Below are 26,701 nucleotides of genomic sequence, written 5' to 3'. Positions count from 1 at the left end.
CCCCTCAGAAGCGGGGGGTCATAGGTGTGAGCGTTGTACTGCGCTTTACCATTTTTAGACCTGGGACAATCTTGCACTAACTTCCTGTTGCGCGCACGCGCTGTCAGTGACCAAGACCACATGTGTGGGTATTTGGACAGGCCCACTGTTGTACGTTTTTAGTTTTATTTTCAAGAATATTTATTGTCACTTCCTGCGTCCGAATTCAGTTGCAACAATGATGTATCTCTTAAACATTATAAGCTAAAAATAATTGTTTTGTCTACAAAAGTTTTTGCACGTTTAAATGTTTTAAAACCATTTCTACTTCCTAGTGTGTTGATAAAATGTGAATACATTCACGCCGTAAAAATACTTTTTTTAAAAAGTACTTTTTATTTATAACATTTTTACATTTTGTTCTTGGCTCATTACAAGTCGTTCGAACAGAAACGGTTCTCCGTTCAATCGCTGTTACCGATTCAGTCCAATTCATAAATGAATCATTCAACCGCTCAGACGTGGATTCATTGAAAAGATTCGACTCAAAAGAATCGGATTTCGTTATTGCAGTGGGCGTTGTAATCTGTGTAGCTGCTAGTACACAGAGCGTGAATTATTCTGAGCAAGCACAAGAAACAGCAGCGGCGCGTGCAAACATCCCGTTAACATTTAGCAACTTTTAAAATCTGATTTTTGATGTCGTGACTTCTTAGTTTTCATCCGTTTTTGCTCTCATTTATCTGGATATGGTTTAAATGTTTAAAAGCTGTCGACATAACGATATAAAATGGGTTCGACGAGCTCCACCCTTTTAAAAATCCCGAACGTCGAGGAGTTGGTGCAAGAAACGGGCTGTGAGTTACAGTTGTGTTTTATTACACTGGCGTTTGGTTGTTGTCGCGCTTGAACGAGTTAACAACGATATAAAATAAAAATTGTATCTGCACATTTGTTGCCGTTTATACTAACATTCAGGTGCATATGTTTGCTAAGATAAAAGTATCTCAAAGTTTGGGTATAAATTCGGGTGCATGTGCAAAAACTGTCCTAGATTGACAATGACAGGTGTTTAGCTCATGAGACTTTACTTCACAGTTGCAAACCACTGATAAACAAATACACACTGGGTATTGCACAAATAGTGTATATGTGTATATGTCGAGCAATTTAGAAATAAAAATGCACCAATGAATGTCAGTGAGGTTTGTTATAGAGGAGAATTGATTAAATGGTCAATTCAATTTGTATACGGTCCATTGGAATTGATGCACTCCTTTGTTCACTCCATTTGTTGAGTCACGATGCTACAGGGCTTCAGTGAAACATAATTCATAATATGTGATTTCTCTTTTCCAGTCTCGCATGCCCACATTATTCGTCTGTATGATCGCTTCAAAGTTCTGGATAAAGAAGGACGAGGTCATCTCTGGTGAGCCTGATGTTTAGACTGATGTCTTATCATGACACTACCTCAGTTAAGATTTCACTTGTAACTTAAAAAATATTTGCCCGTTCCTCCTGTCTTGTTCTCGCATAGTTCTCAGGATTTTGGAGCCATAAAGGAGCTGGCAATGAACCCCATAAGAGACAGAATAATAAGTGCCTTCTTCTCCCCAGGGTGAGCGAATCTTGGCATAAGCTACAAAGTAATATTTTAGAGGATTGCAAATAACTGATGTTAACATTGAAGTCTTGAATGTTGGAATCTAACATTAAGCACTCTTAACTGTCTAATACAAGGCCCAAACTGTCTATTTAAGTATTTTTTTCACGCTGAGCTATTATTGTGGTAGGCTATAATTTATTTCGGATATCACCACCCTTAAACAACTTATAAAAATGAAACAAACTGTGATTAGTTGATTTGCCTTTTGTTTAGACTGTTAAATCTAGTTTGTTATCTGGAAATCAGTTCTGAAAGACGGCATGCCGCATATGTAAATATAATTCTCAAAAAGCTATTTTTCAGTTACCAAAATCATAAACAGTGATTGTATCTTGTTGATATAAACAATTATGTCATTCTCAGAAAGGAAACAGTGGACTTTAACACTTTTGTGAGGATCCTGGCGCATTTCCGGCCTGTTGACAAGGACCGACCCAAAGACCCCAATTCTCCTGAGCCCATTAATAGCAGGAGCAACAAACTCAAATGTATGTTTGCTTTCGCTTTTACCTGGTAGATTAACCACATCCTCTCAGTAGTGGAACAGATGATGTTACTAAAGAGATAATGTACACTTAGATGGTCAATAATGGAGATATATCATCATGAAAGGGTTTATTTTATGATAATGACCATCTGACAGTGCAATATCCTGTTTATTACACTGCTGTTCACCAAATAAATAAATAAATCGACGTGAAATATTGATTTGAATTGAAAGGAATGAGAAGATCATTTCAACCTCACCTGGTCCTTCATTCCTGTAGTTGCGTTTCAGTTGTATGACCAGGACAAGGATGGCAAGATTTCCAGAGATGAGCTTTTAAAGGTCAGTAGTTTCTTCATTCTGCTGTCTTCTCACAAACAGAACATGACTGACAGCAGACTGATTGACAGGTTCTCCGGGACATGCTAGGGATGCAGGTGACCGAGGAGCAGCTGGAGAGCATAGCAGACCGCACTATTCAAGAGGCAGATCTAGACCGTGATGACGCAATATCCTTTGAGGAGTTTCGTAAGGTATCGGCTAAAATTCTGCATTCACGGCTTTTGAAAGCGCCAGTGGAATATGATCGCTAATACTTGTGTTTCGACCTGTTTATTGTTTTGTATCAGTCTTTGGAGAAAGTCAACATTGATCACAAGATGAGCATCCGTTTCTTGCGCTAGACTAGAGCATCATGGGAAAGCTTCTATACCAACCATGCACGCCTCTACATCCATGTCTCAGAAAATGGAAGAAATACCGCAAGACACTGGACAGTATGACGGGATCAGCCTTTATATGTCTTACAGGACTTTAATGCACTGGTAATGTATGCACTAAAACTGCACATTGACAAATGATTTATACTACCGTTCAAAAGTCTGGATCAGTAATGTTATAGTTAAAGTTAAAAGTTTAGCTGTGTTTTGCTGTGGGCAGTAGGTGGTGCCAAGTGCTTATTATTGTTTATTCATGCCAGTGATACACTATTGTTCAAAAGTTTGGACTTTGAAAGAAATTAATACTTTTATTTTGCAAGGATACCTTAAATTGACCAGAAGTGACAGTAAAGACATTTATAATGTTACAAAAGATTTCTATTCAAATAAATGTGATTCTTTTTAAATTTCTATTCACCAACGAATCCTGAAAAATGATTTGAGCAGCAAATCAGCATATTAGAAAGATTTCAGAAGGATCATGTGACACTGAAGACTGGCGTAATGATGCTGATTTCAGCTTTGCCATCACAGGAATAAATGACGTTCCTTTAAATGGTAATAATATTTCACGATATTATTGTTTTTACTGTATTTTTTTGATTAAATAAATGCAGCCAGCTTGGTGAGCATAAAATACTTATTTAAAAAACTTAGTGACCACAAACTTTTGAATGGTAGTGTATATTTGCATTCTGCATCTTAAAAAATTACTGAATTGATTAGTTCATTTTGTTATGTCATTATAACTTGCAGGTTTTCCTGCAGGGGAAAGAGTTCATAATAACATTCATAATGCCCAGTGTTAAATTGTCATACATTACCATATGTGGAAAACTGTGTGAGAGAGAGAGAGAGAGAGAGAGAGAGAGAGAGAGAGAGAGAGAGAGAGAGAGAGAGAGAGAGAGAGAGAGAGAGAGAGAGAGAGAGAGAGAAAGAGAGAAAGAGAGAAAGAGAGAGAGAGAGAGAGAGAGGATCCCAAGGTAAGATTTCACAAGTTTGAAGGTTTATTAGATGCAAATGCTTTAATCTAGATTCCTGGTGACATTATGATTTTATGCATTTTTAAAAGTTCTGTCACTTTATCCTGAAAAAAACTGGATTTGTTTTTATGGTATTGAAATCTCAAAATATGTCTTAATTCTTTCAATGCCACAAAGATACAGTACCTCATCTTACTGCACTTATGCATGCTATGCCAAAACTAGTCAAAAAGGGCTTTTTTCATCTCTGTATTAAATGTAACTAACTTTCTAAGAGTGATATTAAAGCAATTTGCATAATATTCAAAGTATTGTTTGATATATTTTTGGACAGAAGCTTTTAAATATTGGGGAGCTCTTCTTGTGGAACAAGCCCAATTTGTTAAGCAGTGAGCATTTTTTTTTGCAACAGAAATTCATTTCGAGATGAATTAAGTTATGGCATAATTTTTTTTTATATAGTACCAGTCAAAAGTTTGGAAACACTACTATTTTTAATGCTTTTGCAAGAAGTCTCTTATGCTCATCAAGCCTGCAGTTAAAAACAAAAAAACCCCCCAAAAAACAGTAATATTATGAAATATTATTACAATTTAAAATAATGGTTCTCTTTTTTAATATACTTTAAAATGTAATTTATTTTTGTGATGCAAAGATGAATTTTCATCAGCAAGTACTCCAGTCTTTGGTGTCTTATGATCCTTCAGAAATCATTCTAATATGATAATTTGATACTCAGTTATTATCAATGATGGAAACAGTTGTGCTGTTTAATATATTTTTTTGGAATACTTTTTTCAGGATTCATTGATGAGTAAAACGTTAACAGCATTTATTCATAAAAACAGCATTTATTCAAAATAAAAACATTTCTAACAATATAAATCGTTACCATCACCTTTTATCAATTTAATGCATTCTTGTTGAATTAAAGTACTAATTTCTTAAAAAAAAAAAAAGTTATTGTTCCCAAACTTTTGAACGGTAGTGTATATTGTTACAAAAGATTTCTATTCTAAATAAATACAGTTCTTTTTAACTTTTTATTCATCAAATAATCCTGAAAAAAGTATCTCAGGTTATAAAAAAATATTAAGCAGCACAACTGTTTCCAACATTGATCATAAATCAGCATATTAGAATGATTTCTGAAGGATCATAAGACACCAAAGACTGGAGTACTTGCTGATGAAAATTCAGCTTTGCATCACAAAAATAAATTACATTTTAAAGTATATTAAAAAAGAGAACCATTATTTTAAATTGTAATAATATTTCATAATATTACTGTTTTTTTTGGTTTTTTTTGTTTTTAACTGCAGGCTTGATGAGCATAAGAGACTTCTTTCAAAAGCATTAAAAATAGTAGTGTTTCCAAACTTGGAACGCCACTAGGTGGCGCCAAGTGCTTATTGTTGATTTAGTGACACTCCACTGTTCAAATGTTTGGATTTTGAAAGATATTAATACTTTTATTCAGCAAGGATGCATTCAGTTGATCAAAACTGACAGTAAAAACATTTATAATCTTACAAAAAAAAAAATCTTATTTTTACTTTCTATTTATTAAAGAATCCTGAAAAAATGTATTACAATTTGCACAAAAAATATTGGTCACACTTTATACTGGGTATATTTTTAACTACTATGTACTTGCATTTAAAAAAAAAGTACAATGTACTTATTGTGTTCATGTTGTATTGCAAAGCACTTGTGTGCTGCTATTGAGGTGAGATACGGGTAAGGTTAGGGACAGGTTTGGTAGTATGGGTGGTTTAAAGGTGCTCTAAGCGATGTCACACGTTAGGCCAAAATATTTTTTGTCACATACAGCAAACATCTCATACAGCCTGTCCCCTGAACACACTGTAAAAAAACGCGGTCTCTATAGACACCCCAGGCTCCACAAATGGCAAGAAAAACAAACTGGGCTAACCCGCACCACGAAACATAACAAACTGTTCCAGCCAATAACCGACAATAACAATTTGGGGTGTGGTTTGGGGGGTTAGTGCGTGGATGAGGAGGACAATCGTTTGTTTGACAATACTTTCAACGACTTTCAATTACTTTGTCAACGAGAAGTGACGTCACCCAACATAACTTAGAGCACCTTTAAGGGTGTGTTCAAATGTAAGGGAAAGGTCAACAGTGTAATTATGCATGCAGGTAATTATAATAATATAAGTAGGCTACTATGTAAAACATTATGTATGTATAATAAGTGCTTTGTATCAAATGATACATTTAAATATTAGTACATAGTAGTTAAAGACTCTTAATATAAAGTGGGACCAAAATATTTAGCAGCACAACTGTTTTCAAATCAGTAAATCAGCATATTAGAATGATTTCTGAAGGATCATGTGACACTGAAGACTGGAGAAATGATGCTGAATGGCTTTTAACAGAAAATAGTTTTTTAATTGTAATAATATTTCACAATATTACTGTTTTTACTGTATTTTTTGATCAAGTAAATTCAGTATTGGTGAGCATAAAGGACCCCTAAAAAATACATAATTACTTATTTCAAAAACATAAAAAAATCTTACAGACCCCAAACTTTTGTCCTGTAGTGCATACTGTAGTGACCAAACACTATACCCAATGATAGAGACCCATTTGTAGGATTTAATACATTCATCTTTCATATAAGTGCTTTATTGTTCAAGGTATTTGAAATGAAATGGATTTGTACAGCATCATGCAGCTTTAAAGTCATTATGCTTTACTCTTGGGGAAAGAGGCAAACAGCAACCAGTAACAGGAAAGGCCAGTGCCTAAACAGAATCACAAAGAAAAAGGAGACTTATCTTAATACTGGTATGCACTTTATATGAACCTAAATCAACAAAAATAAGTAAATCCGAGTTTTCATGATTGACCGTGAGGTTTTGTACCTGCGACTGTGATGGTCATGGTCAAACGGTACAGAAGGACGTCAGTAGTGCCTCCTTTAATGTGGATAGGCAGACCGTTATCCTCCTGTAAATGTGGATAAAACATTTGACAAAAAGTGTTTCTTCTTATCAGATATACTACTAAAATATTTGTAATAATTATTCATAATGCATTTATTTTACATTAACTTTCTACATATTTCTTTTAGTCACTATTTGAGTAGTTATTACATGTTTACTAAAGATTAATAAATGTCTTTGCACTATCCTAAGATGCACAAGCTGTTGTATAACTAGATGAAGATGAAGAGCAGGAGATTCATGTTATTGATGCTGACTTTAGATGAAGAGACAGTATGCTGAAAAACGCTCGTAATATGTTTTATGCATACAGAATAACCGTCAAAATTATACAGGACAGAGCTGCCAACAGTTTGCAGTGGACCTGTTTTTTTTCTTGCAGTTTTTATTGGATTAATTTCCATCTCTGTGCAAATGTAAGTCAGTGCACTTTCCATCCGAACTGATTAATAGTTTGTGTATAGGAGTGTATTTTTGACTAAATTTGTCTTACCAGGAAAACCTTCTGGCAATCCGGCACCTTGTTTCTCATTTGCCGGACTGTTGTGCTAAACGCCCGGGTGGCTAGACGTGGAAAACTCTGGAAGAGTGAAGGAGAAATATACTCAAAGGACCAACATTTGTATCTCAGCACGGTCTCATTACACTTTGAGAAACCGAAGCATATTTAATGATCTTCAGTCAATCTGAGATGGACAGTCTTATGTTTAACATCTCAAAATCCTAGATAATGTACAGTGAAAGAATTGGGTTTAGAAACAAATTTCACTCAGAAATTGCTAGTAAAATTCACAAACAATTACTAAAAAATGACAAGTAACACTTGAAGTAGAAAAAATTCACTCCTATAATCTAGTTACAACTTTAACAAAAAAATATTTTTTTTACAGTGTATATGGTCCCACTTGATGTTATGTACTAAACATGTAGTAACATATATTGTACTTATATTAAAACAAATTCTAACCTAACCTACAGATGCCACCAAACCTGTCCCACCTCACCTGTATCTCACGTCAATAGCAGCATAAGTGTTGTGCAGTACAACATGAACACAATAAGTATACATTGTACCTATAACAGTTTTTTAATGCAAATACATAGTAGACATTACTTAAATATAAAGCGAGACCAAAATAATAATAGTAATTTACATCACAAATAGCAATAATAGGTATATTTAAAAAATAACCTTTAATTTTCCATTCAAGTAATGCAATTTTTTCTTTCCCCACCATTGACAGAATTTTCCAGCAATCCATATTTTCATTGTTATAGGAGGCGTTATTACGCGTTTTCTGAAAGAGTACAGAATCTCCGGATCCAAAAATAAGCGAAGAAGAACAAGTGATTGATTGAAGCATTGCTAACGCACATGTAAACTAGCGTGATAATCAATCATTAGACAGCATGTAAATCAAAACTGCCTCCAAATCTGAATATTTTGCTTATCTCTGGATTTTGCTTCAAATTTGTGAAAAGCATATGCTTGTCTCAGAGAACTAAACCACTTGAAATGTTTATGACATATTTCATGTGTTAAAGGGATAGCTTCATCATTTACTCAGTTGACTTCTGCTGAACACAAAAGAAGATATTTTGAAGAATGTCGGTAACCAGACAGTTGATGGGCCCCATTGACCCATTTTTTAATACTATGACTAATATGAAAATCAATGGCTACCGTCAACTGTTTGGTTACACATATTCTTCAAAATCTTCTTTTGTGTTTAGCAGAAGACAGAAACTCATACACGGTTGGATCAACTTGAGGGTGAATAAGTGATGACAGAATTTACATTTTTGAGTGAACTATCCCTTTAAGAATGAAACATGTGAAAGGAATGTAACATTTTATGGTTCTGAAGGTCAGATCAGCTCACGTGGAGCAGTTATGTGTTGGGGTTTCAGCCAATTGCTGCTCACCAGCACCTGGAACAAACCAATCAAAGCGTAATGCACACTCTTTGGTTGGGCTGAGAATGTCCCTCCCTTTTTACTTCTCTGTCCAGCAGTGTGTGTGTTTGTGCATGTAGGCATGCTAAATGTGGAGAAGCTAATGGTGACATGACCTCCTGACTGTTCAAATGAGGACACGTTTAAAGCAGAAACTGAAGACAACGAGTTTACAAGCAAACTTCTGACCACCTTGTTGCCATGTAGAGTACTAGAATTTGATAAGTTACAAAAAAAAAGAAAAAAAGATTTTTTTGAAACAATCAAACAGTTTGAAATAAAAGGACAAACAAATGTTAGTTCATACAGTGAGCTACAGTATCAGGCGACCGTTGAATGAGTCTTTTCTTTAGAGGTCATTTACGGCTATCAGTCATTCAACAGCCACCAAAAATGCCAGTTTCAATCTTTACAACAACAAATTACAAAATTTGTTCGTATAAAAAATGAGACTACCACCGAATAATGTTCTCAAACAATGCCTGCAGTACAATGGTCAGAGTATCGATCTGTGGCATAGTTCCTGTTTCACAAGTATTTTAGGAGTAGATTCTTCCTGATCACACATCTACAGCTGTCGGGGTTGCTAACCGTGGAGGAATAAAGAAGAAACGCAGTGTATTTACCAGTAAATGCCTCATGTCCGACGCCGCTCTCTGTTTAGCTTGTTGATTCTTGTCTAGTCGGGGCCCGTACAAGGACACACACATAGTTTTTGAACTGGAGCCAAGTACGGTCAGGTGGGGAAAGACAACCCTGAACAGTCAAGAAACCAGCTGATTCAATACATACAGTACAACACTGAACTGAAATAATATTCATGTTTCATCTTTCATATTTACAAAACACATATTTTGTCACAAACAGAGCCTATCCAAAGGTCACCATCTTAAGAAATCATCAGCACAAATCTGCAGGCTGATTGTTTTTTTCCACAAGAATATCTATAATTATTACAGCAGATGAGCTGTTATGACATTCAATTCAATTCACATTTATTTGTATAGCGCTTTTCACAATACACAACAATTCCATTTTACAATTTAGAGTGATCTGTTATCAGAGGTAACTGTCTAAGTTATGCATTTCAGAAATATACATGTACAAAATCACAGTTGGCTAAAAAATTATTAATTTAAACAATGCAATACTTAAAATATTTATGGATTTTGGCTGGACTTAACAATTTTGGATTTTACAACTATTTTGCAACTTCACCATATGAATTATTAGAATATAAAATATAATGTAATAAAACAAAACAACTAAGCATTTAATTTGTCACAACTATTGCAACTTCACTTACCTTGAAATAGAACAATAATGAAATAATAGCCATCAGAAAATAAGCACATCTTTTTTTTTATATCTTTGTTTCCTATTAGATTATCATTATGGTTTGCATCTATCAAAGGAAATTTTAAGTGAAATTTTGCTCTGTAAAATAACATCATGTATATTTTGTATTATGGCGGAATGTGCACATTTAATAAAATTATGTTTAATTTAAAGACATCATTTGAGACAGCCAACAATATCAAATTATTGTTTTTATGCACTGTAAAAAAAGTTGCTGCCTTAAATTTTCAAGTACAATCAACTTGGATGTTTAATTAATTTCAACTTAAATTTCATTAAACCGAGTTTAAAAATGAGTTGGATTTTGTATAACGTTTTATTGTATTTTGAAAAATTATTGAAATTATTTTGATGAATTAAAAAGCAATGTAAAACCATATGTTGTCATAACTTATTGATCATATAATTTTTTTACACTGTTTTTTTCTTTATTTTGATTTTTTTTTTTTAATATTTCAGCCTATTCGCCCTAAAGTGGGTTACAGATAACTTTTTCATATGAGAAACAGACGAGACGCATTTACTTTCTCAAATCCTCCCCAGTCTCTTTCTACTCTTAATGCGTCGCAGTATCAGTTCCTTTTTACTCAGGCATGCAAACAGAGCATCCTCTAGTCGAGATTGTGGTGTGTATCGCTTCTGCATTATCAGGGAAAGGAAACTGAAGCTGGCACTCTGTCACAGGATTTCAAAACGGCTGGATCAACATGCGCTATGGTAAGCATTTTCTATTATTTACAAGAGCTATATTTAACCTCAGACTCCAGTTGTTTTGAATTCTATACATAGACTTAAACTATATTGTTTCAGACAAACACATCCTCTGGGCCTGCACCGCTGCTCTGCTCACTGTTTGGGTCCTGGCGGATGATAACGGACATTGCTCTGGGATTGTCACGAGGCAGTAAGACACAACTATTCACACGTTTTCAAAACAATAAATCACCATAATACGTTTAGGTTACTGACTAGCAGGGACCTGCAGTCGTTTATCTGTCAGGAATGCAGAACGTTTAAAGAGAAACGGCACAGAAAAGAGAAAAAAAAGTGCACTGCTTTTTCATTTTCAGCTCATGCAACTGGACTTGTATGCAACTCACTCTTCAGTGGCCTGGGAGTTTCTGCATAGTATGTCTTTATATTTTATATATCACAACAGTGCTAGAAAAACTTTACACAACACTCACATTGATATTGAAAACTAATTGTGAAGTCTGCCTTTCATGTTGCACATGCTATTTCATATTTTTCCATCCTCCCACAGAGTCTTAACAACAAAACCATTTGCAAAATACCTGAGACTGTTCGCAACTGGACCATCCATGGCTTATGGTTAGAAATTCAGTGGATGTTCCCACTTCTGCTGATCTGAAATAAAATCAAAAGGATCTCTCTGTATTTTTTTCTGTTTCTCTCGCATTATTCATTTCTTTATTTTGAAATCTTGAGATTTATTCTGATAAAAAAACAAAAAAAAACAACAACAAAAAACCCATCAGAAATACTTTATATTTAACTGTGTTTTTCCAATGACTTTTAGGCCTCAGCATACAGGTCACTGCTGTGACTGCTGGCCGGTATTTCATTCCCATCTTCAGGTAAACGTGTCTCAATCCTCTGTTTGTTTGTTTGTTTATTATTTTAAAAAGTAAAATATAAAATTTGAATGATCATGTTTATGTTCAGGAAATTGAGCCTGAACTCACTCAGCTCTGGCCATCATTAATCAAAGGAAAACACTTCTTCTTCTTCTGGTAAACATGTCTTATGATCTTTTCATGTTTTATTATTTGTGCTTTGTTAAATATGGAGTTGTTCTAGACTACTTAAGATACTTAAAAAAGGAGCAAACAAAGATGAGCATAACTGATGTCCATCACATATGCACATTGATATCTAAAGGTTTTTTTTTCTTTCTTCTTCTCACTAACATTTAGACATTAAAATGATTTCAATCGAATTAAACGCCAACAATAAAAAATAACTAGGTTAGCTGATTACCTTAAAGCAGTGGTTCTCAATTCCAGTCCTCGTGACCCACTGCTCTGCACATTTTGTATGTCTCCCTTATTTAACACACCTGAACCAGATCATCAGCTCATTAGGAGAGACTCCATGAACTGAACTGAGTGTGTCAGATAAGAGAGACATACAAAATGTGCAGAGCAGTGGGTCATGAGGACTGGAATTGAGAACCACTGCCTTAAAGGTCCCATAGATATGTCCATCAGCAGTGTTGGGGAAAGGCAATATTGCATTACTCCCTAAAAAGTTACTAATCGCGTTACTTAGTTACTTTTTATGGAAAGTAATGTTACGTTACTTTTTTTCTAATCTGGGCCGGGCTTGCTTGATTGTTTGTTCTTTAATAACAAGAAAAACAACAACAAAAGTTCTATTTTTAGAAAAATGTAAAGGCCCTTTCACACCAAGGGCCCTATCTTGCACCCAGCGCAATTGACTTTGTACACCGACGCATGTATCATTCCTATTTTGCACCCGCGCACAGCGGACTTTTCCCTCCACAGACGCACGTCGGTTAACTAAGAAATACACTTGCGCTCCCGGGGGCGGTTCAGCACAAAGAGGAGGCGTGTTCCGGCGCAAACGTTCCCTCATGCTATTTTGCAGGTTTAGAAAACAATTCCGCCACTAACCGAAAAAAACTAGTCTAAAGTCAGTGGCGCGTTGCGCATGTTATTCATATGCTATTTTAAGGACGCATGATTGGCCATAATCAATGTAGTGTGTGCACAACGCGCATACACTTTGATTCTCTCATCTACACAGAAGCAGCAGTTTTCATTTTTGCAAATCATACATTATTACGATAGATAGATAGATAGATAGATAGATAGTTTATTATAAAAGCTTATACATTTACCCAAATTATCATACGCCTGTTTAACCGAAGCTAATTTGGGTGTGTTTCTCCATCCCCATACAATGTCACTTCTCTGTGTTTTACGGCCCTGACGAGAACGTCGGTCTCCTCGGCTGTGAACCGCTCCTGGCGTGCGCCTGGCAAATCCGCCGTTATAATAGGAATCCGCTTTAGAACAAGCGCGCCTGCTCTTTAAGGGAATGTGAGATGTCGCTCTGATTGGTTTATTTCACGTTACGCCCAAACCACACCTATGAATAATGAAGCTACTTCAGACCAACCCATTTTAGATTTGCGTCGGGCGCAAGAGTCACTTGTTACTTGCGTTTCGCGCTTGATACTTGCGTTTCAGACCGTTAAAATAGGGCCCCAAAAGTGAAATGAATAAGCCTCAGGCAGAAGGAAATGCAAATTCACGCCTGTACAGTAGAGGGCGCAGCTCAAACAAAACTTTCAGCTGTGCTGCTATTCTGGATTGCAGAAGAATAGTGTTGAATTCAGAACCACATACTAGCATACTACTCTTACTATTTCTACCATAGAAAGATATGGTAAAAGTAGGAAGTGTTGTAGACTATGTGGTTCAGAGTTCAGCATAGGATATAAAAGAAGAAAGTTTAACACTCTTACTAAGTTTTACACTCTTCTTTTGCTGATTACTCTTCAGCAATAAAAACAAAAAAACAAAATGAAATGCAAATGTGATGTTTAACTAAAGTAATTTAGCTTATTAGTATGGTTGAATTGGATCATCAAAGGACAGCATTGCAGGTTTGCGTGATATTCTGAGTTTGCACTTCATTTTGTGGAATATTGAATCTGTTTTTGTGCAGGTGAGATGAGTAAATGCTCACATTTAGTCTAGAACCACAATAACCATCATGTTGCCGGGCACACAACGCCTCTGCAAGTCAATTTATATGTCAATAAATGGAAAAACTAAGTAACTTGCATAACTTATTTGAAAAAGTAACATATTTTGCTGTAAATGTAAAAGTTATGGGTTAATTTACTAGTTACTTGGAAAAAGTAATCTGATTACATAACGTGAATTACTTGTAATGTACCAACACTGGCTGTCAGTTTGCACTGCCATTAACACTTTCTCTGACAAGCAGTTGCGACGAGACTCGTTTTCCAATTTGTTCATGTGAAGTTCTGCATAAAGCCTGTCTTACAGCTTGAATTGTATTCATATATTATATTATATTCATCAACACTTTTCCATAGTGAAGGTGCTGTCACAATTACTGTAGCTTGGCAAAATTTCACAGGCGAAATCCAGTCATTGCAATAGAGGTTTGCATGAGATTTTGCACAGATTTCGTGGTCTTGCAAATTCACCACACTGGCCAACAGAAAGCTATTTGGTTTAAAAATGACTTCTGTTTGAGCCGTGAAATGTTGCTTCTTAAATGTAATAAATGTGACCGCACTTTTAAAATTACCATGAAATCAGATTGACAATTCTTATTTATTATGGAATATTGCAGTTTTTTTTTTTTTTTTTTTTGTAAATGACTTATCTGTGCAAATATTTTTTTAAATAATGTGCCCTTGTAATCTTTAATCAAAATAACTTGCAGTGACATCTCTTCTCTTCTAGCGTGAGGGCGGGACAACCTGTCACTCACATGAGATCACAGCAATACCAAACCACAACCATCCAATCGATTCCCATGGACAAAATCAAGTCCTGCCCTACACTCTTTTTCTTGTTCGATTAGCCGTTTCATGCCTATAGGCTATCACAATAGGAAAGAAAAGACTCAACTTTTTTTTCAGGCTGACTTTTAGGTTATATTGATTGAAGTTTACGAGGGCATAGGAATTTAAAAAACATTTGCACGGGCAAATCCTTTATAATAAATACTGCAATATTTGTCATTCTTGATTTCATAAAGACTTTAAGGCCACTTGTGAGAAAGTGTGTATAAAAAGAACAGTGACCAGAGCATTTAAAACGTTGTGTCTGATAGCAGCTCAGGTGTATTGAGAAGTGATAGTGATTGCTTTATTTGGCAGGAGGGAGGAATGGATTAAACACGGGACGTGTGCAGGCTGCGAGGAGACCATGGGTTCTCCGCTTCTTTATTTCCAAGCAGCAGTCAAGCTTCGGAAACTCTTTGACATTGATAGGTGGGTGTTATCAGCACATACAACATGATATCATCTTATCATGAGCTCATCTATTTCCCCATTCCAATTTTTTTTTTTTGTAGTGTCTTGGAGAGCTCTGGAATCAAAACCTCATGTGATGTGTCATATAAGGTAAGTTTTTGGATTCATCCATAAAACATGATATATCATATTGAATACATTTATGAAACACTTCATCAATCTTTCCATTATGTGATCTGCAGCATGACGACATACATGGCGCCCTGACCCCGATGTTTGAAAACAACTTTGATTTGCAATGCGTGACAGACCGTGAGGTGAGATGAGGAATGTTAAATTACAGTGCTATGCATAAGTTTAGACACCCATGCTAAAGTTTTTCCTAATTTTTTTAATTAAGGCATTAAGTTAAATTTCCAAAAGATGATTTTTATTCCTCTTTTTAGTCAACTTTAGCATGGGTGTCTAAACTTATGTATAGCACTGTAAATTTAATAGTAGTCAGTAAGCAAATAAATTGAGTTGGGTTAAAAATTGACATGAAACGGAAGTTGCGATAGCGTTTTCTTACCTATTTTGATGTATATTCTAGTAAAACAGCTTATCAAACAAGAGAAAAATGTAGGGGGGGGGGGGGGGGAGGGGGAGACGGGGACTTGATTTTGTTAATTGGGAATTGATTGGATGGTTGTGGTTTGTTATTGCTGTGATATCATTTGAGTGACAGGTTGCATCAAACACGTCATCAGAGAAGAGGTGTTGCTACAAGAGGGAGGGGAAGTTATTTTGATTAAATATTACAAAGACATTCATTTAAAAAAATGTATGTGCACAGATAATTTATAATAAATACTGCAATATTCCATCAATAAATAAGAATTGTACATTTTAAATCCGTGGTGACTTTAAAACCTATTTTGATTGTGTACCACAGAATAATGGCAAGAAATGTGTTTCTAGTCCGGGCTTGGCTTTGCGAGCATCATGCAAAAACAACATCCAGCGTGATTCACGAGGAAATAATTTTTCAGTCAATCAAAAACTTGCAGCACAAGTGTAGCCAGATTACCGAAACGACTCTTATGAAATACTGCCATGTATAATTTAGCATATTCACTGAGAATTTGATCAAATATGCAAGGAATTACATTATAATGGACATATACTGAGATGAATTGTATCAACAGTCAGCCCAAATTATATGAATGAATAAATAAATAAAAATTACATTCAGTACTAAACCCAAAAGCATAAAAGGTCCTTTCCATATTTTTAGGGTCGTGAAGTGTGGATCCAGCTGAAGATCCATCTCTTCAGGAACCAAACCCTTGGATGCCCCAAACAAGAACAAGAGGAAGTGTTCAATACATTAGCGTGGTTTAACAGCCCAGGACATCCCTGTCCAAAGAACACCACCATTTTTTACGTTCCAATTAACTATGAGAATCCTCATGAGCCCTGTAACTAAGAGAAGCTGTAGCTATAGATGTTCCCTATGTTCTCGTGTTTGACTGTCCTCTTTCAGTTCTCAGACCGGATTCACTTATTTGAAGAAAAATGCTACAGTACATAATTCCTAAAGTATTCATACTTGGTGTATTTTTCCCAATCTCAATAAATATGCAAATTACAAGGGTTAAAGTGTTTTGAAAGACCTTTAATGTATTCAGAATATACACCAATTGTCAATGACATTAAAGGTTCAGAATGTAATGGAATATGATGTTGAATAAAGTTTGGTGGTGGAAGGACACAGTGGTTGAACTCCTGGTTTAACTGCTGAAGCTCAAATCACTCGTGAGTGAAAAAAAAATTATTCCTTTTTATGGTCGATGTTCCAAATATTGGCAGGCGGTAAAATGGTTTAAAATGAACAGCCAAAAGCTATTAAATATTTCATGCGAACACTCAGGATGGATGGATTTAGGAGCTCACGGTTCACATTTTATTTGACATGGAATCAATTTGCCAAAAAGTACGTTTCTACACCACAGATGAAACAAAACAGACTATCCACTAAAATCTTCGACCAATAAAAAAAGAAAGAAAAAAAAAGCTCACTGAAACCGACTAATCTGCAGCATCTGCATTCAAATAGCATTCGATATTTAAATGTGTGGTTTTCTTCACACTTCCAATTTCCCAAGGAAGCGGAGATTGAGAATCTTCAGTTGCTCATCCAGTTCCATTCTAACAATGCCGTCTTCCCCATCAATACTGAGCAGGACTCCTGTGGCCTCCCTGTCCTCTCCCAGAATCACTTTCACCTGAAGAGCACACATGCATTCATTTTAGATGAACATTTTTTTCAAATGTTACAACAAACGAGTATGACACACACACACACATAATCACAAGGTTCTTAAGTCTGTGTTTCCAGTGAATTTAGCATGTATGATTCAGTGGGAGGAGTGAATGTGCTTAAATGTAAGTGATATTCTGTGTGGCTCTGCTTCATTTCCTAAACTCCTCACTGCTCACCCCTTATCTGACAATGTAGCGGCATCGATGAGGAAAAAAGATAATGGATCAAGCAAATACTGGGCTGGTTGGGTCTCTTCACTTCAGTGTCTGTGGCATGGATTTAATTCAGTTTGCATAAAAGGTGAATATATGCTTCATTGGTTCTTGCAGTTCTTTAAAAATGTATAAATAAAATATAAAATGCATAACAGAACAGAGCAGAGTGAAAATATATAAAAATGCATGTTGCATAATGTTTAACATTGTTTTTGTTCATTTGTAAGCAGTATATACAAAGTATATACTGGATCATAATTATCTTGCCATGATATTTAGTAGATTGGGAAATGGTTCCATAAGTTCAGCAGTACCTTGTTGTTTTTGGTTGGTGTAACAGGTTCCAGGTGTTCACTTGAAATACTAACAACCTTCTCGGTGTCTTGCAGGAAAACAGAGCACATCCCCCCCTTTGTGAAAGAAGAACAAAAAAAACAAAAAAACTTCCATGAATGAAACACTTTTTTTCCCACGAACAAAACATGTTCAAGAGTAAACAATCAAGTTATGAACCATAAAATTTAACATGAATGAAACTTTTTTTTCCCACGAACAAAAATGTTCAAGAGTAAACAATCAAGTTAAGAACCATAAAATTGAACAGGGAATAAATCTTATCACAACATGGACACACCTAATCCATTGCCAAAATCAGCCCTGGGCATCTCAAAAGAACAGAGAACATGCAAATCCAAAACCCACAAGCTTCTGCTTGTAGAATATTTTTAACGTCTCAGCACTCAGCATTCTACTTTAAAAAAAAAAAAAAAAAAAAACTTCACTCACCGTCACGCTGCGGATGATGCCGGTCTGATTGATGACACCTGCGTCCAGGAATGTGTCTTTCACACGCACCATGATATCTGTGGTAACCCAGTCATTGGAGGCCTGGTCGATGTTAGATCCAGGGGTGTGAGGGTTGTAGCCTCCCGGAGATGGAGCTCCAGGAGTCATGGGACTGTACCCTACCGGGCTGGGACTCGGACTGGCCTGAGGAGCACAATTCAATACTGATTTATTCAAATAGAGAGTCCTTATTGCTCCAAGCTAGTGATGCACTGAAACTGATGATCAATGCTGATCAACTGAAAATATTCGGCTGAAACAACAAAAAATAGTTTCCAGGCTCAGCCGTTTTGGAAGCACAAAAACATTGACCAAAATAGCGACGTTTAATTCGCTTTTCTCCAGTTTTGACTGTGTCAGTGTCTATTTTGTGCACACAAGATGGATAAGCTATAACAAGTAAACAAACTATAAACTATAACTTTGACAAGATTTAGTCAGTGCTGTTTTCAGTTGAAACGTGAACCCAATCGCAAAAAGCTTTGCAAACATAACACTAAAAGTAAAATATTGCTTAAGTTTATTGCAATGTATTTAACTATAAATATTAATATATTAATTATACCTTGATCATGTTAGTTCATAGTGCATTAAATAAGTGTAAACAGATACAACTTTAACATTTAAAAATGCATTAGTAAATGTTGAAATTAACGATATAACAATGAAGGGCAGAAATGGCATCCAAAAAAAACAAAAAACATTTTTATGGATTTATAACACAAATCTATGATGGAGTTATCACGCATGCAAGAGTGCGGTTTTTCCAAATATCTGCACGACCGCAAATGTGACACTGATTTTATACAACAGTTCAATAAGCAACAAGTTACTGAGTAACTTTCACAGACGACACATTCTGTTTTTACTCCGTCAAAGAAAACAGAACAAACAGCAGAGCCGCTGCATCTCTGAGCAACACAGCGTTTTATTCCTCAAAGAATCTGCGCATTTGAACGAATCGGTCGAGTAAATGATTCAATTAGGCTACCCATTCATAAATACAGTCATTTGCCATGTTAAATTAATTAGTATTTTGAAGGAATCAGTTGAATGAAAATGTTACAGTACATTTAAAACATTGATCTCTTAACATAATTTATGCAAATATAATTGCTGTGTAAATCCATTTCTGCCACATCTGAGCTGCATTAAACAGTAAGCTACATGTGTAAATCCAAAAGTGGATTTTGTTGATACGGATTTCATTTTACCTGGTAATAGCTATACATACTTTTCGTTCAGATTGAATTTAGGACACAGGTATAACAATAAATTGAAAAATACTGTTCACCTCTTGCTTTATTACGGAAGCTTGTTTCCGCCACAGAATAAAACATTTTAAAAGATTATTGCGACTTTTTCTCTCACAATTGCGAGTTTTGCAATTTAGAATTGCGATATAAACTCACAATTGTGTGTTAAAAAGATATAAAAGTTCTGCAAGTTTCTCACAATTATGACTTTATAACTTAGTGTTATTTCAGGGTTTGAGCTCTCGACAGAGAGCACAATCCTATATTTTACTGTATTACAATGACTATTTAATATCACCTCTAAACTTTGACTAGGCTAGGCATGTTCCATATTAATTGTTCTAGGAACCTCAAAGCAGACATCCCAACCTGCAAAAAGTCATTTCAGGGAGGTATCCCAAAGTTGTTTCAGGATCAGTCATCAGGTATCAGGAGTTTGTTGTTTTTATATAGCTTGGCAACTAGCTGGCCTGAATAATATGCACATGAAATGAAACTTGAACTCACCTCAACATGTCTTTTACATTCATTTAACCCGCCATGGGCAATGCTGAAGTCACTGTTACAAACTGTACACTTTCGTGTAGTCTGGCGTAAAATGTGTCTTATACTTTCGTTTTTTGTGGCACTCTCCCTCTGCCATGGCGCTCCTGATTCTAGATACACTGAACTGATTCATTCGGTTCCGGAGAAGAGATAAAAGCCTGCCCACACTGACAACTGATTGGTTGATTTACCGAAACAGGCCAATCAAGATGCTCTCTATCTTACATGAGCTTCATGAGGCACACACGCACACTAGTACACACACTCAAGGTCTCTCGCTCCCTCTCCGCCGTGCGCGCGCTACATAGTCTCTGTCTCGCATGCACGCTCTTGCTCGCTCGCTCTAGATTCCGGGAGATTTTAACTAATATGCGGGCATCAGGGAGCCGCTATCAATATGCGGGAGACTCCCGGAACTTCCAGGAGACTTGGGATGTCTGTCAAAGCATATTTAAATTTTTGTGTATTATTTTGTGCTGCTACATAACGATGTTCTAGTTGAGGTCATTTGTAGCGTAGGTAGGGCCCAAACATATTCTCCAGACCTCCAAGTCCTGCCCTGCACACATGTATATTGTATGTATACTGTATCATTTTATTTGCTTCTTTTTTTTAAAAATCAAAACAACAAAATATGTATAACAGTAGGGGAGACCGGGGATGGTTGCAACACTTTTTGCATTTCTCTCAGTTACTCAGAGACTATTTGGACTAGACCAACCAAATTTGTATATATTAAACTTGCATCTATCTGCTAATTACCCATACCATTTAAAGATGATTACATATGACATAACGTTCTCAGTATTTATTTGAATGGAAGAAGCCAGATGTTGCAACTGACCCCAACCCAGGGACGGTTGCAACATGTTAAAAATACCTTAAATTTCATTAATTAACTTAAGCTTTTTGTCTCAATGAGCACAGAATTCTGAAAATATTAACTGTTTTAGGCCTACTATAATATTATAGTATTATTTATTTCAATAATATTATTGTAGCCTATAATTTATTTTAGTCATATTTATCAAATAACAGTTATTGAGTTTTGTTTGTTTATGTGTAGAACATAGGCCTACATAATCTCTCCATATTTCAGTGTCAGACAGAAAGAATTTAACAATTTGCAATGCAACAAACTTTTATTAAACATGCAATTTATAACTTGTTGCAACCGTCCCCAACCCTATCAGCCATGACAGAACATCATATTCCTGCTAGACACACTGATTTTGACACATGCTAACCATGTCACTTAGAAGTCAACAAAACAATAATTCAAAGTTTCAGGACAGTATGATAAAAATACATCTCATGAAAAAATTTACTTTCATACCTCCAAAACAAGTTTTGTTCAATAAATGCAGCAGCAGATGTTGAATATGTCTACTGTCTTCTTGGTGGGGGAGGGTCTAACTGTGCATGTGCAGTATGAGTGTCATCACTCTAGCTTGTTTCTGATTGGAGAAAAATGACATGTTGCAACCATCCCCATGTTGCAACTGTCCCCGGTCTCCCCCTACCATTCGGATGCGTTTCTGATGTGTTTATATGTTTCTGTCGGCTGCATTTACATATCAATTTGCTCTCATATCATTCATTAGCTTTAATGACCAGCTGGATATAAACTATTGCAAATAGATGGTAACAATCATCACATTAAACATTTGGGTAGGACTTGCATGTATTTTGAGGATGTTTGAGGTACTACTAATGTTAGCGTCCTCTCAGCCTCGACAGCAACCATACTGCCGTTCTCTACTAATGCGACATCTAGTCGACAAATGTGTTACTTTATAATATGAAAACACATACAGTACTGTATCGATACACAGTTTTGTTGTCTATGTTTTAAATCCACATCTGATGTATCCACTCCGTGCAGACACCAGTGATAGTTTTTATTTTGTCCACTCTCATAGCATATAATGACAGCAATTTAAATGTTTGTATACAACATTTATACAAATAAATTGAACTAACTGATTGTTAAATAAACATTTTCCGTTTTTGGCTAAATTAAAACTTTAATTTGGTTTCAGTGATACGGTAAAAAAAAAAATTCCAACTGAGACTAACTTTCTCAGTTGGTCACACCAGCACATGATTTGGTCACAATCCTTTTTTTTTGGTACAACATAGAATTAATCAGTGCATGCCGATGAACAGTTGTCTTACTCTGCATACCCTAATTTTGCACTGATGTAAAAAGACTGACAGTGGCATGAGACCTCGTGCTATCAAATGAAAGCCATAAAAAAAAATCCTGTGTACATGACTGATAATAGGGACTTTAAGCAGCAGTTGCTGATACAATGGCGTACTGTTGCGCATGCGCGAATTTCAGCCGTTTCATAACTAACATCGTCACTGAAACTGTAAATGGTGAACAACAAACACAACCAGATCAACTGCTCAGATCATGTTGTTTCAGTCATACTTCAATATGTTTACAAGACGGCAAACTCTGCGGATGAAAAAAAAAAAAAAAAAAAAAAAAGCACACTCGGGTTTGATTTGGGTAGTGCTAGAGCCTATATAGGCTACCTGTCTGTGTATTACATAATAACTAAAAGAAAGTTTATATGTCATGTTTTCTAGCTAGTTTACTTCAGTTTTTTTTATAATACACCATACTTTCACCCAAACTGAATTAAAAACAAGTTTAAATGGGTAAATTTAAAGAGATTTTTTTTTGGGGGGAAATCATATTGTAGCGCACAGACTCTCACTATTTTGCACTGGCAATTATAGGATTAACGCGGTTTGGAAAAGGCCAGGTAAAGTGAAACAAGCGAGTGAGTTAGGCTGGTGCATTTTGTGTATAGTTGTTCTTGCGTTCCGATTAAAAGTTCAGGAACGGAGCTTCCCTTGTCTGTCGTTCTTCAGACGTTACAATATTTATTTTGCCCATCAAAAGTGTGCTTTCACTTTAATTGAGTGTGAGCAGCGCAGCAAAAATAGACTCTACGCTTCGGCACGCGACGCTCCTTCTCCCGGTGTGAATGCAATCATTGGTTAACATGCATGCCGAAAAAAATATGCGCTGCTCACTCTTGCAGTGTGAAACAGCAGTTTAACTGCTACTTCTTGACGTTCTATTGTAACCGTCTACTACAGGAGAATAGCCGATTTCGCCTAGTCGATAATAAGTGACAGATTAGATACATTTCTAATGAAAGTGCAGGTAGGCAGACACCGATTAAGTGCGTGACCACGTCAAATTTTAACTCGCACATTCTCAAAAAATGGTTGCATATGTCGACCATTTTGGTCGCAGTCTGGAGCCCTGAAAATATTTCTGTGCATTTAGTGTAAATCAACTACTTTCTTATTAGCTGCCAAAACATTACCTGGTAGGCCATTGGTGATGGGGTGGGGTGGTAACTGGCCGGCGAGTGCGTGTTTTGGTATCCCACTGGGCTTGGGGCTACTTGGTGGTAACTCTGAGGGCTGGGGCTGGGCTGGTAGGACCCCTGTGGAGAGGGCGCTGCATACGGGGAGAACTGGTCGGTGTTGTACCTACGGTGCAAAAACAAACTCAGTTTAAGATGTTCGAGCCAGATCAAAAGCATCTGAGCATCTGAATGAACTCTTACATGGCAGGAGTCCCAGGAGTCTGAGGGTTATACTGAGGGTTGACCTGTGGAGAGGGCACTTCTGGGTAGCCAGGAGTCTGAGGGTTGGGCGTACCACCATAGCCTTGAGGAGACGGAGAGGGCTCGTCGTCATAGGCAAACTCATATTCGTCATCGGGCCTGAAAACAGAGGGAAAATGAGTTGAAGTTGGTATGTATGTGAAATTGTTTGTTTGCACTGATCATCTCACTCCGCTTCTTACCGTGATGGTGTGTTTGGATTGTTGGGGTCCCATGCGCCGCTCTGACCTGGCGTCCTGCTGCCATCATGCAGAGGAGTCTGAGAGCCATAGTGAGGAGTACGGCTTCCTGTGAGCAATGAAAGATTTTTTTTTTAAAAACTAAATGTGTTGCAGAACATCAAGGTCTATAAAAATATATTGTTTCTTACCATCATGGAGGGGTGTCTGGCTACCATACATGGGAGTACGTGAGGCAGTTCCATAAATGGGCGTCTGGGAACCATACATTGGGGTTCGTAAATGGGTGGAAGACTTTCCTTGTCTTTCTTTACCACCCCTGGTTCAAAGAGAGCAAAAAGATTGAGATAGAATATTCAGGGGAACAAAGTTCACAGAAGAAACCTGTTTTACACGACAGTCAAGATATAAAACCTACACAACAATTCAAAAGTTTAGGGAACGGAAAGTTTTTTTTTTTTGGTGAAAAATATTAATACTTTTATTCAGCAAATTGCAAATTAATTGATCAAAATTGACAGCTTTGCCATGAAAGGAAAAAAATACATTTTTAAAATGTATTAAAATAGAAAAAAGTTTTTAAAATAATTATATTTATCAATATTACTGTTATATTACTGTATTTTTGATCAAGTTAATGCAGCCTTGGTGAATATGAGACCATCTTTTTGTTTTTTTAAATCAATGTTTAAATGGTGTAGATTCACAGATATCAACACACTAAAATCTACTCAGGAATCTCTGAGGTATTCAATATGCAAAATTTGATCCAGCCTTATCTATCCCTGTGCTTAGTTGGGCATGAACTCTCAGTCATTGTTCACTGCACTAGTGTACTGGCTGATAAGAAATCCCAAAAAACATGTCAGATAAACACAAACCTGTCTGCAGTAAAATGAGGCAGAACTGTAAAAAAAAAAAACTGTTGTGGATCCATGCCATTTTATTTATGTTTTTTGTGTGGGAAACGGGCAGATCAAGAAAATTATTTAAAGGGTGGCAACACTAAAGCAAATAAGCATTCAAATCATCTATACTACATTATGCTATAACTAAATATAAAATACAGCTTCAAGCGGCAATCATCAGGGTCCATGATGCACTGCTTACATTTATATTTTATATTGGGAAAAATCTGGGGTGGCAAAGCTTTTTCTTAGGGTGGCAGTTGCCACCCCGTGCCACCCTGGTAGATCCGTGTGGTGTAAATGTGTTAAGCAGAGCTGAGAGTAATGCACTTTTAATGGTAGCTTGAAGCTGTGTCAAATATGGAATAAAAAAAAATGTAGAAGAAGAAGAGTTTTTTGTTAAAAACTGCAGACAGATAACTGATAACATACACAGTTGTAAGACGCTGGCGGTCCACAGAAATAGTCTGGCAAGTTGAGTGGAGCTCTACCCTAGCGGTTGATTCTGTGGCATCCTTCACAACTCCAATGTAGCCTGTGGAATTGAATAAAGGTGTTGAAAAACTTGTGGCTATGGCATATGGCACTTAAGTCACACTTACCATGTATACATTTCATGGCATTCTATAACAAAATACCAAACCAAAGCAAATAAAGTTGGTTTCAAATAATTTAACCTTTGTACGGTCCCTGGGATATACGGACAGTCTGGCCAATCAGATCATTGTCTCGTCGTCCGCGGCCCCGACCCATGCCACCACCACCTCCTCCTCCACCTCTCTGCTGCTGACCTGGAGGGAAGACCAGAACACAACAGATAATGCCCAGTTAAAAACATAAGAGAAGCTTTTATCAATAAGATTCAAATGCTCAAAAGGCAACCAGATGTTGGCATTTGCAAGTGTTTAAATGCATAATAAAAAAAAACCTCTTGCAGTATTTGAACATACAAACTTTTTATTAAAAACCTCAAACTTCAACCACTATGTGGCACAACCCTGTTAGTTAAATAAACACGCTTACCACCTCCGCCGGGGTGCATTGGACTGCTTATGCGTGGACTCATAGGAGCAAAGCCCCCCACTGTAAAATTGGTCACATCTCTGGGCTTTGGGAACAAAGGACAAGGACTGTTTAGGATAGGGAAGTTGGGAAAAACATAAGATTTGTCCACAGGTGTAGAACAGACCTACCTTTGAGCCGCCCGCCAGAACGAGGTGACGTGCCTTACAGACAAACATGCCTCCATTTTCAACCAGCTTCTTGCAGTGAAGAAAAGCAAAGCCTCTGAAGATGTGGCGAATTTCACCTTCCCGGCCCTGACAGATTACATAAATGAGAATATTAACTTCCTTTCAGTTACACAGTAAATGTCAAAAACCTTTGTCCCAGGTCTCTGGTAGGTACCGAATGAGGTCCATCGATGACTTTCACAATATCCTTCACATGGATGTTGTTTTGCTCAGAGTCGAGAGCGACAGCAAAGCGGTTGTCCTTCCGTCTGTTCACTGCCTGGTGTCGTACGGTTAAAACTTTCCCGTGCATGTTCAGAACCTAAAAACAAATCATTGTGAAAGAAAATTTGATCAAATAAATGCAGACTTGTTGAGCATAAGAGACTTTTTGCCAAAAACATTTAAAAAAAA

General features: G+C 36.5%; 4 protein-coding genes across 5 annotated transcripts in view; 2 read left to right on the top strand and 2 right to left on the bottom strand.

The window, feature by feature from the left end:
* The first annotated feature begins 557 nt into the window (after nucleotides 1-557).
* Nucleotides 558-4,139, top strand: chp2 (calcineurin-like EF-hand protein 2). The gene is made up of 7 exons (XM_084126071.1): nucleotides 558-836; nucleotides 1,339-1,411; nucleotides 1,520-1,600; nucleotides 2,012-2,136; nucleotides 2,416-2,477; nucleotides 2,546-2,668; nucleotides 2,765-4,139. The coding sequence occupies exons 1-7, from the start codon at nucleotides 770-772 to the stop codon at nucleotides 2,816-2,818; spliced, it is 585 nt and encodes a 194-aa protein (XP_083982197.1). The 5' UTR covers nucleotides 558-769; the 3' UTR covers nucleotides 2,819-4,139.
* A 535-nt stretch (nucleotides 4,140-4,674) lies between these two features.
* Nucleotides 4,675-9,525, bottom strand: cox7a1 (cytochrome c oxidase subunit 7A1). The gene is made up of 4 exons (XM_084126072.1): nucleotides 9,404-9,525; nucleotides 7,315-7,401; nucleotides 6,741-6,825; nucleotides 4,675-6,620 (listed from the first exon to the last, which is right to left on the bottom strand). Exons 1-4 carry the CDS (start codon nucleotides 9,485-9,487, stop codon nucleotides 6,562-6,564), a joined length of 315 nt encoding a protein of 104 aa, XP_083982198.1. The 5' UTR covers nucleotides 9,488-9,525; the 3' UTR covers nucleotides 4,675-6,561.
* Nucleotides 9,526-9,624: 99 nt separating this feature from the next.
* rnaset2l (ribonuclease T2, like) lies at nucleotides 9,625-16,782 on the top strand. Its single transcript, XM_084126070.1, has 10 exons — nucleotides 9,625-10,853; nucleotides 10,947-11,040; nucleotides 11,207-11,264; nucleotides 11,401-11,468; nucleotides 11,677-11,734; nucleotides 11,823-11,890; nucleotides 15,046-15,159; nucleotides 15,243-15,291; nucleotides 15,384-15,458; nucleotides 16,418-16,782. The coding sequence occupies exons 1-10, from the start codon at nucleotides 10,844-10,846 to the stop codon at nucleotides 16,607-16,609; spliced, it is 786 nt and encodes a 261-aa protein (XP_083982196.1). The 5' UTR covers nucleotides 9,625-10,843; the 3' UTR covers nucleotides 16,610-16,782.
* supt5h (SPT5 homolog, DSIF elongation factor subunit) overlaps nucleotides 16,778-26,701 on the bottom strand; it is a 23,997-nt gene continuing 14,073 nt past the window's right edge. Inside the window, exons 15-26 of one of the 2 annotated variants that reach the window (XM_084126068.1) lie at nucleotides 26,463-26,609; nucleotides 26,249-26,374; nucleotides 26,079-26,163; nucleotides 25,733-25,846; nucleotides 25,488-25,590; nucleotides 24,339-24,466; nucleotides 24,151-24,256; nucleotides 23,909-24,067; nucleotides 23,663-23,831; nucleotides 18,448-18,651; nucleotides 17,976-18,071; nucleotides 16,778-17,408 (exon numbers count right to left, since the gene is read on the bottom strand). In XM_084126068.1, coding sequence (XP_083982194.1) covers nucleotides 17,268-17,408; nucleotides 17,976-18,071; nucleotides 18,448-18,651; nucleotides 23,663-23,831; nucleotides 23,909-24,067; nucleotides 24,151-24,256; nucleotides 24,339-24,466; nucleotides 25,488-25,590; nucleotides 25,733-25,846; nucleotides 26,079-26,163; nucleotides 26,249-26,374; nucleotides 26,463-26,609 — 1,578 coding nt within the window. In that variant the 3' untranslated portion in view covers nucleotides 16,778-17,267. The remainder of the gene's footprint in view (nucleotides 17,409-17,975; nucleotides 18,072-18,447; nucleotides 18,652-23,662; nucleotides 23,832-23,908; nucleotides 24,068-24,150; nucleotides 24,257-24,338; nucleotides 24,467-25,487; nucleotides 25,591-25,732; nucleotides 25,847-26,078; nucleotides 26,164-26,248; nucleotides 26,375-26,462; nucleotides 26,610-26,701) is intronic. The other variant, XM_084126069.1, reaches the window with a different exon arrangement.

Source organism: Abramis brama (assembly GCF_963993115.1).
Source record: "Abramis brama genome assembly, chromosome: 10".
NCBI lineage: Eukaryota > Metazoa > Chordata > Actinopteri > Cypriniformes > Leuciscidae > Abramis > Abramis brama.
The sequence above is the reverse complement of the archived record's forward strand: the minus strand, read 5'-3'. Positions and strand labels throughout refer to the sequence as shown.